This window comes from Rhineura floridana, chromosome 6 (genome assembly GCF_030035675.1).
Source record: "Rhineura floridana isolate rRhiFlo1 chromosome 6, rRhiFlo1.hap2, whole genome shotgun sequence".
Classification (NCBI taxonomy): Eukaryota; Metazoa; Chordata; class Lepidosauria; order Squamata; family Rhineuridae; genus Rhineura; species Rhineura floridana.
In genome coordinates this window covers 86,322,924-86,335,524 of record NC_084485.1, presented here as the reverse complement: position 1 = coordinate 86,335,524, position 12,601 = coordinate 86,322,924, and the positions used below count along the sequence as shown (strand labels likewise).

The 12,601-nt window shown below is 44.1% G+C and overlaps 2 protein-coding genes across 2 annotated transcripts in view; one reads left to right on the top strand and one right to left on the bottom strand.

Moving 5' to 3' along the window:
• Positions 1–2,634, bottom strand: part of LOC133387664 (cytochrome P450 4B1-like) — a 33,149-nt gene extending 30,515 nt beyond the window's left edge. The window contains exon 1 of the mRNA XM_061632897.1: positions 2,355–2,634. Coding sequence (XP_061488881.1) covers positions 2,355–2,513 — 159 coding nt within the window. The 5' untranslated portion in view covers positions 2,514–2,634. The remainder of the gene's footprint in view (positions 1–2,354) is intronic.
• A 3,712-nt stretch (positions 2,635–6,346) lies between these two features.
• EFCAB14 (EF-hand calcium binding domain 14) overlaps positions 6,347–12,601 on the top strand; it is a 41,463-nt gene continuing 35,208 nt past the window's right edge. The window contains exon 1 of the mRNA XM_061632887.1: positions 6,347–6,880. Coding sequence (XP_061488871.1) covers positions 6,645–6,880 — 236 coding nt within the window. The 5' untranslated portion in view covers positions 6,347–6,644. The remainder of the gene's footprint in view (positions 6,881–12,601) is intronic.

Below are 12,601 nucleotides of genomic sequence, written 5' to 3'. Positions count from 1 at the left end.
GAACCCAGGTCTCCTTAGTGTATGCATGACACCACACCAGAACTCTGTCAACAAAGCAGTATAGTTGTGCAAACCTAAGTTGTGGGTTGGGTAATTGGACAAGGGTAACATGAACCACCAGGAAAGAATGCCTGGAAGAATGAGAAAAACAACAACAGAGAACATAAAGCCAAAGAAGCTCAGCTTATACATGACACCCACAATTACCCAATAGAAGGAGTCAGTCTCAGAGTTCCTCACCCTTGCAATTTACTGCACCATATTACACTTTGGTAGGGTATATTTGTCCCTTGCTTTTCAAACTGGTATAAGTTCTAATGGCACAGAAACCCCACCCCTTTATATAAGTGCTTATTGGGGGGGAAAGCAGGTTGCGAAACTAGGTTGTTCCTCTCTGTGCCTCCCCCATTTCCAACAGCATCAAGCTGTTCTTTCACATGCTAATATTATAGATAGGGTCATCATAAGGCTCTAACTGGAAAGGATCATAAAGGCAAGAGACTGGAAGGAGCTAGTAAATCTCTTTAGTTCTTGCTGTTTAAATGGGAAGGTAATTACATCCACATTCATGTAATACAGAGCTGGAGTGCTCAGCTTCTAGAGCTTAAAACAACAACAGAAGCAATAACAGCAGTTCAAAGTATGCAAAATGTTTTTGGGGTGAGTGGGGGAGAGCTGTGCCACCAGTCATTAGTCGCATTAGACAAACTAGCTCATATGTATCCATGAGACTTATGCCACCACACATCTTTTGCCTCTTGTCTATCTTCTCTGAGGAGAACCTTATCCCTCTCTCTGATCATGGAAGCGGGGGAGGATGAATTCACTACCATGAAATGTGGCCATGGCCATTAACATAAATGGTTCAAAGTTCATAAATATGAAAGGTAACATTGGTTGACCTAGACAGACATGTCATAGCACTTTCAGGCTGCCAGATCAAAGGACAGGCTCAAAAGTTTGTTGCCATACTGGTTCACCCTCATATCTCACAGATTTAGAATGCAACCATTCCAGACTGTTACAAAAACTGGGGAAGGGCCATAGCTCAGTGAGAGTGCATCTGCTTTGCATGCAGACCCCAGGTTTAAGTCCTGACATTTCCAGAGGAAGCTGGGAATGTCCCCTCTCTGCAACCCAGGATACCTACTGCTAATCGGTGTAGACAATACTGAGCTGGATGGACCAAGAGTGTGAGTCGATATAAGGCAAATTCCTATTTGCCTAAACTAGCCCTTACTTGTTCTAACTGCCCCCCTTAATTCAATTAAAGCACATAAATATAGCAAACTTCTGTCAGCAACATGCCAGTAATGCGTGGAGACAGAAGGAAAAGTGGGCACAGCAATGAATATAAATTTTACCTTGGTAAAATTCACACTCACACACCTCTCTCTATCCTCCATCCAGGCACACAAGATGGATTATCAGAGTTAATGGACATATTTCTGCCAGGCAAAAACACTTGGGCGTGAAGTAGGATTAGTGAAGGCTATTGCCTGGGAAGATGGGATGTGGCCCAGAGAGAATGCCAAAGGCCAAATACAGAGGTCTAGAGATCTGCATTTGGCCTAGGGTTGCCAGGTTCATGGCCTGAGACTGATCCTGTATCTTTAGGAGAAGAGAAAGTCAGCCAATTGCAGGTGTTCTTGCAACTCTGTAATGGGAAAAACCACAAAGTGGAATTCTCCTTTCTCAATGCACAAATTTTAAAGATACAGAAGACCTTTTGGTTGCCTCCAAGAGGTCTTCTGTATCTTTAAAAGTTGTGCAGGGGGAAGGGAGAATTCCACCTTGTGGTTTTTCCCATTATAGTGTTGCAAGAACACCTGCACTTGGCTGACTTTCTCTTCTCCTAAAGATACAGGATCAGTCTCAGGCCCTGAGCCTGGCAACCCTAGCCCCCAACCACCTTAATCTGGCCTTCCGTTTCTTTGATCTTTGTTCAGCAAAGCTGTATTAGCATAGTCATTCGATATTTATTTTGAATGTTTTGCTCTTAACAAGAGTTCTGTGGACGACTAGTTATTTCCATTACTTTTGACAATCGATCCAATGCATGGCCAAATTGGCTGAACAATCGGAGGTGTTGATCACATAGATCAGGAATGGGGAGCCTCTGCCCCTCCTATTGTTGTTGGACTCCAACTCCCGTCAGTCCCAGCCATCGGGGCGAATGGTCAGGAATGATTGGAAATGTAGTCCTGTGCCACCTTGGGGGCCACAAGTTCACCACCCCGATATAAATGGTATAGTGAAACCAGCACTAGCCTGCTACCCCCAAAGGGGTGCTTTGTGTGCCGCTTTTGTCCCTAATGCAACAAATTCCAGCTCCTTCCGCTGGGCGCACCTACCTGAGCTATACTGCCATACAGCCAGTGTGCGGGAGGGCCCGGGAACCTGCTCAGAGCTTTCAGCAGCTCCTGTCTCCGGCGATGCAGCTGGATAACTTTGATCAGCACGCAGGTCAGGCAAAAGATAACAGCCAAGTGCAAAATCCGCGTGAAATCCATAGCACGACAAGAAGCGAGCGGGCCTCAGAACAGATTGTCCCTTCGACTGCACGTGCCCCTCGGGGAGAGGAGGCGGCGGCGCGTCGCTGGCGCGTCGTGCACATGATGCGTGGATAACTGGAGCCTCAGGACAAAGTGCGTACAAATAGGCCAGTAGCGCAACGTACCGAATTGCTGAAGCGTTTACCGTCAAAAGGGAAGAGCAGGACAAGCAGCGGGGGCTTCTGAGAACATTGCCGACCTGGGCTCCTACTGGAAGGAAGTGCGGGATATAAATAAATAAATACACATCAGTATTCCGAGAACATCAGAATAAGTCCCACTGAACTCAACTAAGCTTACTTCTGAGTAGGCATTCATTGGTTTGCACTGTAAGGAGAGCCACTCTGGATCCAAAGGTCCATCAACTCAAATATCCTGTTTTTAAAAGGCCCGATCAGATGCTTCTAGGAAACCCCAAGCCTGGGCATAATATCCCGCTGTTCCACCCCACCCCCCCGCGACTAGAATTAAGAGGCATGCTGCATATAATGTTGGAGCGTTGGAGGTAGTAAATAGCTATCATCATGATTAGCAACCGTAGACTTTTCATCCATGAATATGCCTAATCCCCTTTTAAATCCCGGTCTAAATTGGTAGCCATCACATCTTGTGGCAGCATCTTCCACAAATGAATTGTGCACTGTGTTGAGAAGCCTCTCCTGAATCATCAGGAAAGCTAGCATGTCAGGAAAAATGGTCAGGACTGACTGGCCCAAGATATTTTGCTATCTGAGGCTTCCTCCTCACAGAGATGTTTGTAACATCTGCTTTGTACAGTTTTTGCTGTATGCTGAAGATGCACCCCTTAATCCTGACCTTTGACAGTCAATGCATTTTGTGTGATGGGACCAGACGTTTTTGCTGGATTTATATTGTTCTGTTCTGGTTGGACCTGTTTCACTTTTTTTTATAATTGCAACTTATTATCAGTTTTTATAACTATATATTATGTTGCTGTACTCTGCCCTGAGACCTTATGGTGAAGGGTGGGTAAGAAATTAAACAAATAAATAAATGCATCTGCAATATAAAAACGTATACACATGTTAGATTTCAGGACATTTAATTCAGTAAAATGTAGCAAAATGTAGATATTGAGAAAGTAAGCACTATTGGTCAGGTACAGGTGGAAGGTATTATGCCTTGAACCACTTGAATCCATAGTACAACTTAAATTTGAATTTATATGTATCTTAGTTTTAAACTGAAAGCTATTCACTTGACTGAATTAGCACTAATACATATGTATTAAATGTGTGATATAATACAAATGGAATTGCTTGGGGAAAGGTACTTGAATGATTGTCTGCTCCTGTGGCATTATAGCTATTATTCTACTTGGCCTGTATGGTAAGAACTCTGGACAGTAGACCAGCCTTCACCAAGCTGGTGCCTTCTATGTTTTGGATGTGTTGGCTTGGGCTGATGGGAGTTGCAGTCCAAAACACTAGAAGACACCAAATTGATGAAGATTTAGTAGACTAACATTGCATAGGGTTGTGTTGTGTACATGAAGCCTCAGATGATAAGGATAGGAAGGGTCAACATAGATTATAATCCAGTCCCTACAATAGATTTCTGTAGGAAAGTAATTATTGACAGCAGTTTCTGCTTGGATGGCATGGAAGATATAATTTGGAATGAAAAACACTGGGCCGACATGATGTGCCAATAAACACCAGCCATCCTCCTGCAGCATCTCTCTCATGATCATGAATGATGGAGCCTACATCCAGAAAATGCATGTCAAACATAGTTTTTGGATGTTTCAGTAATAGCCAGTATATCATCATCATAGCCAAAATATGAGACCAGAATGAGGAACTGTTGGTGGTTTGAACCACTACAAACGAAACACCTGCATCTCCAGGACAGAATCCTTTCTATGAGATGGCATTGAATTGTATTCTGCCCAATAGTTGATTGGGTTCAAGATTGGGAAAGAAGATGGCCACCTGTAGCACTTGCGCAGCGGCTGCATGGCTCCTCAGCTTCTCGCTGCTGTCGGCACACAGAGAAGTGAAGCAAGCCGTAACATTGCAGAGGCGGTGGCGGAGCAAGCAACAGTGCCTCTCTTCCTGGGGTGGTTGCCATGAGGCCATGGTAACTGTCTCCTGGTAAAGCGGTGTCTCCCGGTAAAGCGGCAGTGGTCCCCGGGCCTGGCAGCCATTTCATCTCATCCAGGACCTGTTTGTCTAGGACTAGTGTTTGGGCAGCAGCAGCAGCAGAGGCAGGGTGGGATGAGGAGTCGACCCAGGTGGTTGTGGTTGAGGGCTGGTTGGTGTCGGTGCAGAAGACAACTGGAAAGGGCGGTGCATTGGGGTGACTGGAGTGTGACCGTGCACGCCACACCGTGAATAGAGGAACTGAGACATCTCACCATGGAAGCCCAGGGAGCAGACAGTTTTTGGATCTTGTTTTCCCTGATCACATTAGCTCTGTCGATGTGTGCTAAATCCCCATCACCTGCCTGGTTTATCAGAGCTCAGAGTATCAGCTGTAAATACATACTTCCTGAGACCCATGCAAGGAATTCCAGTGTTTGAATTTTTTGCACTTTGTCCCTTGTGGCATACTCTGGCTTTTATACTGTGTTTATGTATATGGATATTGTTCATGTATTTTGCTTTATAAATTAATTATTGTACCTTGTGTATTCTATTGTAAACTGCTTTGAGATCTGTCAGATAGTAAGTGGTCTATAAATGGAAATATAAATAAATAAATAAATAAAAAGACATGTCAAACAAGGCGCTTCCATACCAATTATAGCCAAAATAGTTTTTTAAAAAAGGTGATGTGGCAGGGGGGTCAGTCAGCACAGTGAAAATGCACCAGCAGAGCCAATCTGGTGTCCTGACCTCCCCACCACCTTGGCCCTTCCCTTCCCTGGGAGCAGCATCAACTCAGCTGTCTGGAGACCAGCTGAACTCTGCTGCCCCACCATGCTGTCCACTACTATTATATGGGTATATGATTTGTGATGACCAAAAGCACACCTCCAGTTCCTCATTTTTGTCTCCATTCTTTGGTTATTATTGTCATTATATTATTATTATTATAAGTTTGTTATATAATAGTTCATTGGCTATTGCTGAAACACCCAGAAACTTACAATTTGACATACATTTTATGGATGTAGGTGCTATGGTTCATGAGACAGGTGGTCCAGCAAGATGGCTGGTGGTAATTTTGGAAAGGTGCTTCTGCAGACTTGTGTCAGCTTGTCCATGATGTCTACTCAAATTTGTTTTTACCATTCCAAACTATGTCTTCTGTATCATCCAAGTGGAATTGCCATCAGTAACTATTTTCCTATGGAAGTATATTACAGGAACCGGATACTTATTGCTTGTCTTGATTTATTCACTGTCTCGGTAGGTTTAGAGTCCCACACTATTGCAGACCTTATTAACACTTCTGGTATACAATTGTACAATTGGTTTTCCACTGTCTTTCCATTGTAAAGCATATGCTACAGAGAAATTCAAGGGAGAGGGAGGCCACTCTGGTCCTACACTGCATCTTGGTCGATAGCAGCTTTCAATAGCTGTATGTGGTTTTATTTATATGCTTCAAACTGACCTAAAACCCCAAAGCTAGATACTGGTCCTTTAATTGTTTTCCTGTATTCTTGCCGTGGACTGGAATTAGCCAGTCCACTAGCCAATGAGAAATGTCGAATCTCTCTATGGCTGAGAGCTGTATGGCGGGCTAAGAGGAGTTGTTATCCTATCCAATAGGAGCAGCCGATACTTGTATGCAAAAGCGCAAAGCTGTCCAGTTTCTTTAATCCTCTCAGCCAATAGTAACATCTCATGTTGGTCTACCAGCACTGAGGGATAGGAGGAAGCTCTGTGCCCTCAGCTGCCATGGCTCGGGAGGTTGTGGCGGGAGCTGTAACCGGTAACGAGCAGCAGCAACGGCACTTTTGGGATTTGAGAGTGCCGCACCGGCCCCGCTGAGACTCCAGGGCAGACGGAAACCTCCGAGACACTGAAGCTGGCGAGCCGGAGTCCGGAGTTGGGAGCCCCTCCCGGGTTGCGCTGCTCGGCTTCCCCGAGCCCTGCCCCGGCCCAACAGAAAAAGATGAAAAAGCGGAAGGAGCTCAACGCACTTATCGGACTGGGCGGCGGGAACGGTGACCGGGGAAGTGGGAGCGGCGGGGGTGGCGGCGGGCGCAAAAAGAGACATCAGAGGAAAGGCTCCGCTTCGGGCCACCGACTACTCCGCACCGAGTCCGCCGAGAGCAGTAGCAGTAGTTCTTCAGGCCCGGAATTCGGGGACGGCTTCGGACTCCCAGGAACCCGCTCCCGCTTTTCTAAGTGAGACCCGCAAAATAAGAGTGGGAGGGGTGGGTGGCTCTGCTGGGGGGGGCAAGTGGGCTCGAGGTGGGGTAGCGAAGGGGAATGAGCTTTGGATTCCGTCCACGCAATCAAGCGGACGTGGAGTAGAATGAGAGCAAAAGCGGAGCATAGTTCGTCTTGATATGGTGTCTAGGACGTGGAGCTGCGTTGTCCCGAGTCAGATCTGGCGTTCCAGGGTGGATGGGGTTTGAAGTGCTCGTGGAAGTGTTTATAAGAGATTGTAGGTTTAGAAGACGCTAAGGGAAAAGATGCTGGGAGGAAAAGGGGGTCGCTTCATATGGGTGTAACGTTGAACTGAGTTGGAGCGAAATGAGAAAGCTGGTGACTGGTGGTAACAAGTAGAGTTGTGGGTACAGATTAGTAGCATAAATGTCGGTTTTTGTTCTAGGAGGAAGTTTTCCTATTCAGATGAATAGTTGGGTGCGTTTCTGGTATAACTTGTCTTGCTATTGGTTTTTTAGTTGTGTAGGAGGAGTGCCATTCTTTTTATTTGGGTAATGTCATTTCTCAGGGACTGTGCTGCTAAAAAATATCCCGAATATAACTTCTGGTGCACATAACAAATAAATAAATGCCTGTACTCTGACTAATTCCTTTCCTACGATCTTTTGTCTTCTTTATACTTACTAGCATGTCAGATTGCCATTGACAAGCCTTAAATTCAATTTATTGTAGAACCTGATTCCGTAACTTGTGGCTGACTTCTGTAAGAAGGAATCCCTAACAAGACTGGTCCTTAAATTCAGCTTCGTGGATCATTAAAGAATTAGGTCAAGCTTTTTCATGCTGATTAAAACCAAAACAATTCTAATACTTCAAACTTGACTGGTTTGATGTACATATCCCTTTTCCAAAAAGCTTTTTTCAAGTCAGTGGTAGCGAGTTGTTATTGTACTGCCTTCAAGTCGATTCCAACTTGTGGTGAACCCTATAGGATTTTCATGGTAAGCGGTATTCAGAGGGGTTTACCATTGCCTTCCTCTAAGGCTGAGAGGCAGTGACTGGCCCAAGGTCACCCAGTGAGCTTCATGGCTATGTGGGGAATCAAACCCTGGTCTCCTGGGTCATAGTCCAGCACCTTAACCATTAATCAACATGTCAAGGAAATTTACATAACACGTAATATAGTAAATAACCTGTGATAGTCACCAATTTTTTTTAGATAAGGAGAGTTCATGGATTAGGGATTAAGATGTTGTAGTAAGTCACTTTATTTGTTAATCAAAGATGCAAGGCTAAATTCTGAATTGGAATGTTAAATCTTCACTGAATGGAATGGATGACTTTACCAGACTTGTTATTTCAGATGTTATTGATTGAAATGGCTCCATAAACAACTAAAAAATTGAAAAAATTGCTGCTTTCTATGATATAGGAAAGTAATTAATACAGTTTACAAAAATATAAAATGCAGAACTGCAAAAACATAAACCATTGAGAATTAGATGATCTAAATTGGTTAGCGTGCATGTAAGTGAATTCCTATTAAAGTGGCTTAATACTGAAATATTATTTGAATAATATTATTTCCTCTTGACTTCTTCCATGAATTGAAATGAGAGAGCTTGAATTATACAAAATAATTCACTATTCCACTTTTTATAAAACTGAAACAAGATTGGTGTTGTGCCTACAATTCCTAATTCAGCCCTAGGAACTCTGAATACAGCCTTAAATGCTAGATATGTTGATTCTGCACTATACTGTACATGCTTCTGTACGCATGTTGCCCTTGTTGGATTAGAGTGATAATTTAGAATATCGTGGACAGTACTCTTCTTGAACCTTTATATTGTTTCCTTTAAAAAGAAATAAATAACATTTCTGCAAGAACTTGGATTACTAGATACTGAATCACAGAATCGTAGAATAGTAGAGTTGGAAGGGGCCTATAAGGCCATCAAGTCCACCCCCCTGCTCAATGCAGGAATCCAAATCAAAGCATTCCTGACAGATGGCTGTCCAGCTGCCTCTTGAATGTCTCCAGTGTTAGAGAGCCCACTACCTCTCTAGGTAATTGGTTCCATTGTCGTATGGCTCTAACAGTCAGGACGTTTTTCCTGATGTCCAGTCGAAATCTGGCTTCCTGCAACTTGAGCCCATTATTCCGTGTCCTGCACTCTGGGACGATCAAGAAGAAATCCTGGCCCTCCTGTGTGTGGCAACCTTTCATGTACTTGAAGAGTGCTATCATATCTCCCTCAGTCTTCTCCAGGCTAAATATACCCAGTTCTTTCAGTCTCTCCTCATAGGACTTCGTTTCCAGTCCCCTTGTTGCCCTTCTCTGAACCTGTTCCAGTTTATCTGCATCTGCATCTGGATGCAGTATTCAAGATGAGGCCTAACCAGTGCTGAATAGAGGGGAACTATTCCTCTTGTCCCAGGCACTTTAGTATGTGTTTTAAATTGCTTTTTAAAAATGTGTTTTTAAATTTGTATATTTGTTTTTAGTGTTTTTAATTGTCAACCGCCCAGAGAGCTTTGGCTATGGGACGGTATGCAAATGCAATAAATATATAAACTAATCACGCGATTTGGAAACTATACGTTTGTTAATGCAGCCTAATATAGCATTTGCCCTTTTCGCAGCCACATCGCACTGTTGGCTCATATTCAGCTTGTGATCAACGGCAATTCCAAGATCCTTCTCGCATGTCGTATTGCTGAGCCAAGTATTCCCCATCTTATAACTGTGCTTTTGGTTTCTTTTTCCTAAGTTTAGAACTTTGCAATTATCCCTGTTGAAATTCAATCTGTTGTTTTCAGCCCAATGCTCCAGCCTATCAAGGTCCCTTTGAGTTATGATTCTGTCTTCTACGGTTTTAGCTGTGCCCCCCAATTTTGTATCATCTGCAAATTTGATAAGCATGCTCTGTACCTCCTCCAAGTCATTAATAAAAATGTTGAAGAGCACTGGGCCCAGGACCGAGCCCTGTGGTACCCCACTCGTTACTTCCACCCAGTTTGAGAAGGAACCATTGATAAGCACTCCTTGAGTACGATTCTGGAGCCCACTGTGGATCCACCTGATAGTTGTTCCATCCAGGCCACATTTAGCTAGCTTGCTAATCAGAATATCATGGGACAATTTGTCAAAAGCTTTGCTGAAGTCGAGATATATTATGTCCACAGCATTCCCACAGTCTACCAGGGAGGTTTCCTGATCAAAAAATGAGATAAGATTAGTTTGGCAGGATTTGTTCTTCATAAATCCATGTTGGCTCCTAGTAATCGCTGCATTGTTTTCAAGGTGCTTACAGATTTTCCAAGGATTGATGTTAGGCTGACTGGTCTGTAGTTCCCCGGTTCCTCCGTTTTGCCATTTTTGAAGATAGGGACAACATTAGCTCTCCTCCAGTCATCCAACAGTTCACCAGTCCTCCACGATTTCGCAAAGATAATAGAGAGCGGTTCTGAGAGTTCTTCAGCCAGTTCCTTCAATACTCTAGGATGCAGTTTATCAGGCCCTGGAGATTTGAACTGATTCAAAGTGATTAGGTATTCCTTGACCATTTGTCTATCAATCTGAAGCTCCAATCCTGCCCCTTCTATTTCATGTTTCCCGGGAAGGTCATAGACCCTTTTTCGGGAGAAGGCTGAGCCCAAGTAGGAATTGAGCACTTCTGCCCTTTTTTTGTCATCTGTTATCATTTTGCCATCCTCATTGAGTAGCTGTGCCATCATTTCTTTTCTCTGTCTTTTACTATGGACGTATCTGAAGAAAGCTTTTTTGTTGTCGCTAACATCAGCTCATTCTCAGCTTTAGCCTTCCTGATGCCATCCCTGCATTTCCGTGATACCTGCCTGTACTCTGTGGCCTGGCCTTCTTTCCACTTCCTATATGTGTCTTTTTTTGTTTTCAGGACATCTCTTAAGCTTTTTGTGAAGCCACATTGGCTTCTTCTGCTGTTTCCCCCCTTTTTTCCTTGTTGGAATTGCTTGCCATTGCGCTTTTAGAATTTCCTTTTTTAGAAACTGCCAGCCATCTTGGACTCCTTTTCTCATTAGGGTCGCTTGCCATGGAACGGTACTTACAATTGTTCTGAGTTTATTAAAATCAGCTTTCCTGAAGTCCAGGGTGTGCGTATGGATACTCTCAGCTTTTGCTTCTATTAAAATCAAGAATTCAAGTATGGTGTGGTCACTTTCCCCCAGAGTTCCCGTAACTGCCACTTCATCCATGAGATCATCTCTATTGGTTAGAATCAAGTCCAGGATAGCTGATCCTCTGGTTGCTTCCTTCACTTTCTGTAGGAGAAGGTTATCTCCAACACAAGTCAGAAAATTTTTGAAGGGGCCATGTTTGGCAGAATTTGTCTCCCAACAGATATTGGGATAATTAAAGTCTCCATTAGTACTACATCATGCCTCCTCGAAACATTGGCAATTTGCTTTTCAAAAGTTACATTCTCGTCTTCTCCTTGATTGGGTGGTCAGTAGTAGACTCCAAGCACCACATTCCTTTTATTACTTGCCCCATTAATTTTAATCCAGATACTCTCGGTGGAGCTACCAAGCTCATCTTCCTGTATTTCTGTGCAGGGATATATGTTTTTAACACATACCTCGACTCCACCTCCCTTTTTATTCCTTCTGTTCTTTTTGAACACGTTACATCCTTCAATTGCTGTATTCCAGTCATGGGAGTCTTCCCACCAAGTTTCAGTAATACCTATCAAGTCGTAATTACAGTAGGACCCCACTCATATGGCAGGTTAGGTTCCAGACCCCTGCCGAAAAGCACACTTCAGCTGATCTTCCTCTCCTCCGGCATAATCAGATCACACCAGAAGAGGAGGAGATCAGCTGTAGCACTCTACATCTGATCTTTTCCTCCTCCGGCGAGATTAGCTGGAGAGCGGGGAGCTCCAGCCCCCCCTCCAGCTGATGGCCTGCTGGCACCGTATTAGCGGAACACCGAAAAGCTGGGCGCTGAGAAGCGGGGCCCTACACTGTACCGTCCTGTATTAAGAGTTGAAGTTCGTCCTGCTTGTTTCCCATGTTCTGTGCATTAGTATACAGACATCGAAGACCATGTGATTTGTGGCTTGGCTTCCTTACTACATTTTTCTGAGGACTGTTACTGGGCCCTATTAGAGCCGATCTGTCTCATCTCTCTGTTCCCGCTACTGTGCACAAGCCTTCATCAGTCGTTACCACCAAGTTTACATCTCCTTCCCCCTTAGGATTCAGTTTAAAGCCCTCCTGATGAATTTCTCCATGCTGTGGCCAAACATATTCTTCCCAGTCCTTGTGAGATGCAACCCATCACTTGCCAGCAGTCCATCTTCCAAGAAGCATAGCCCGTGGTCCCAGAATCCAAATCTCTCACGTCAGCAACACCTTTGTGGTCATTCATTCACACTGAGTATTTTTCTTTCCCTTTCTACTCCTAAGTACTGGAAGGATGGATGAAAAAACTATCTGGGCCCCAAAGTTCCTAGAGCTTCAAAGTCTGATGTGATTTTTTCATAGCTCCATTTGGCAGTATCATTTGTTCCCACATGGATGAGGAGAAAGGGATACCTGTTGGTGGGCTTGTTGAGTGATGGCAACCCTTCCATCATATCTCTAATCCATCCTCCTGGTAGACAGCATACCTGGTGAACCCACAGATCTTCTCGGCATGCTTGGGTCTCGATCCCACGCAGTCTCCCACTACTAGTACTCTTCTTTTCT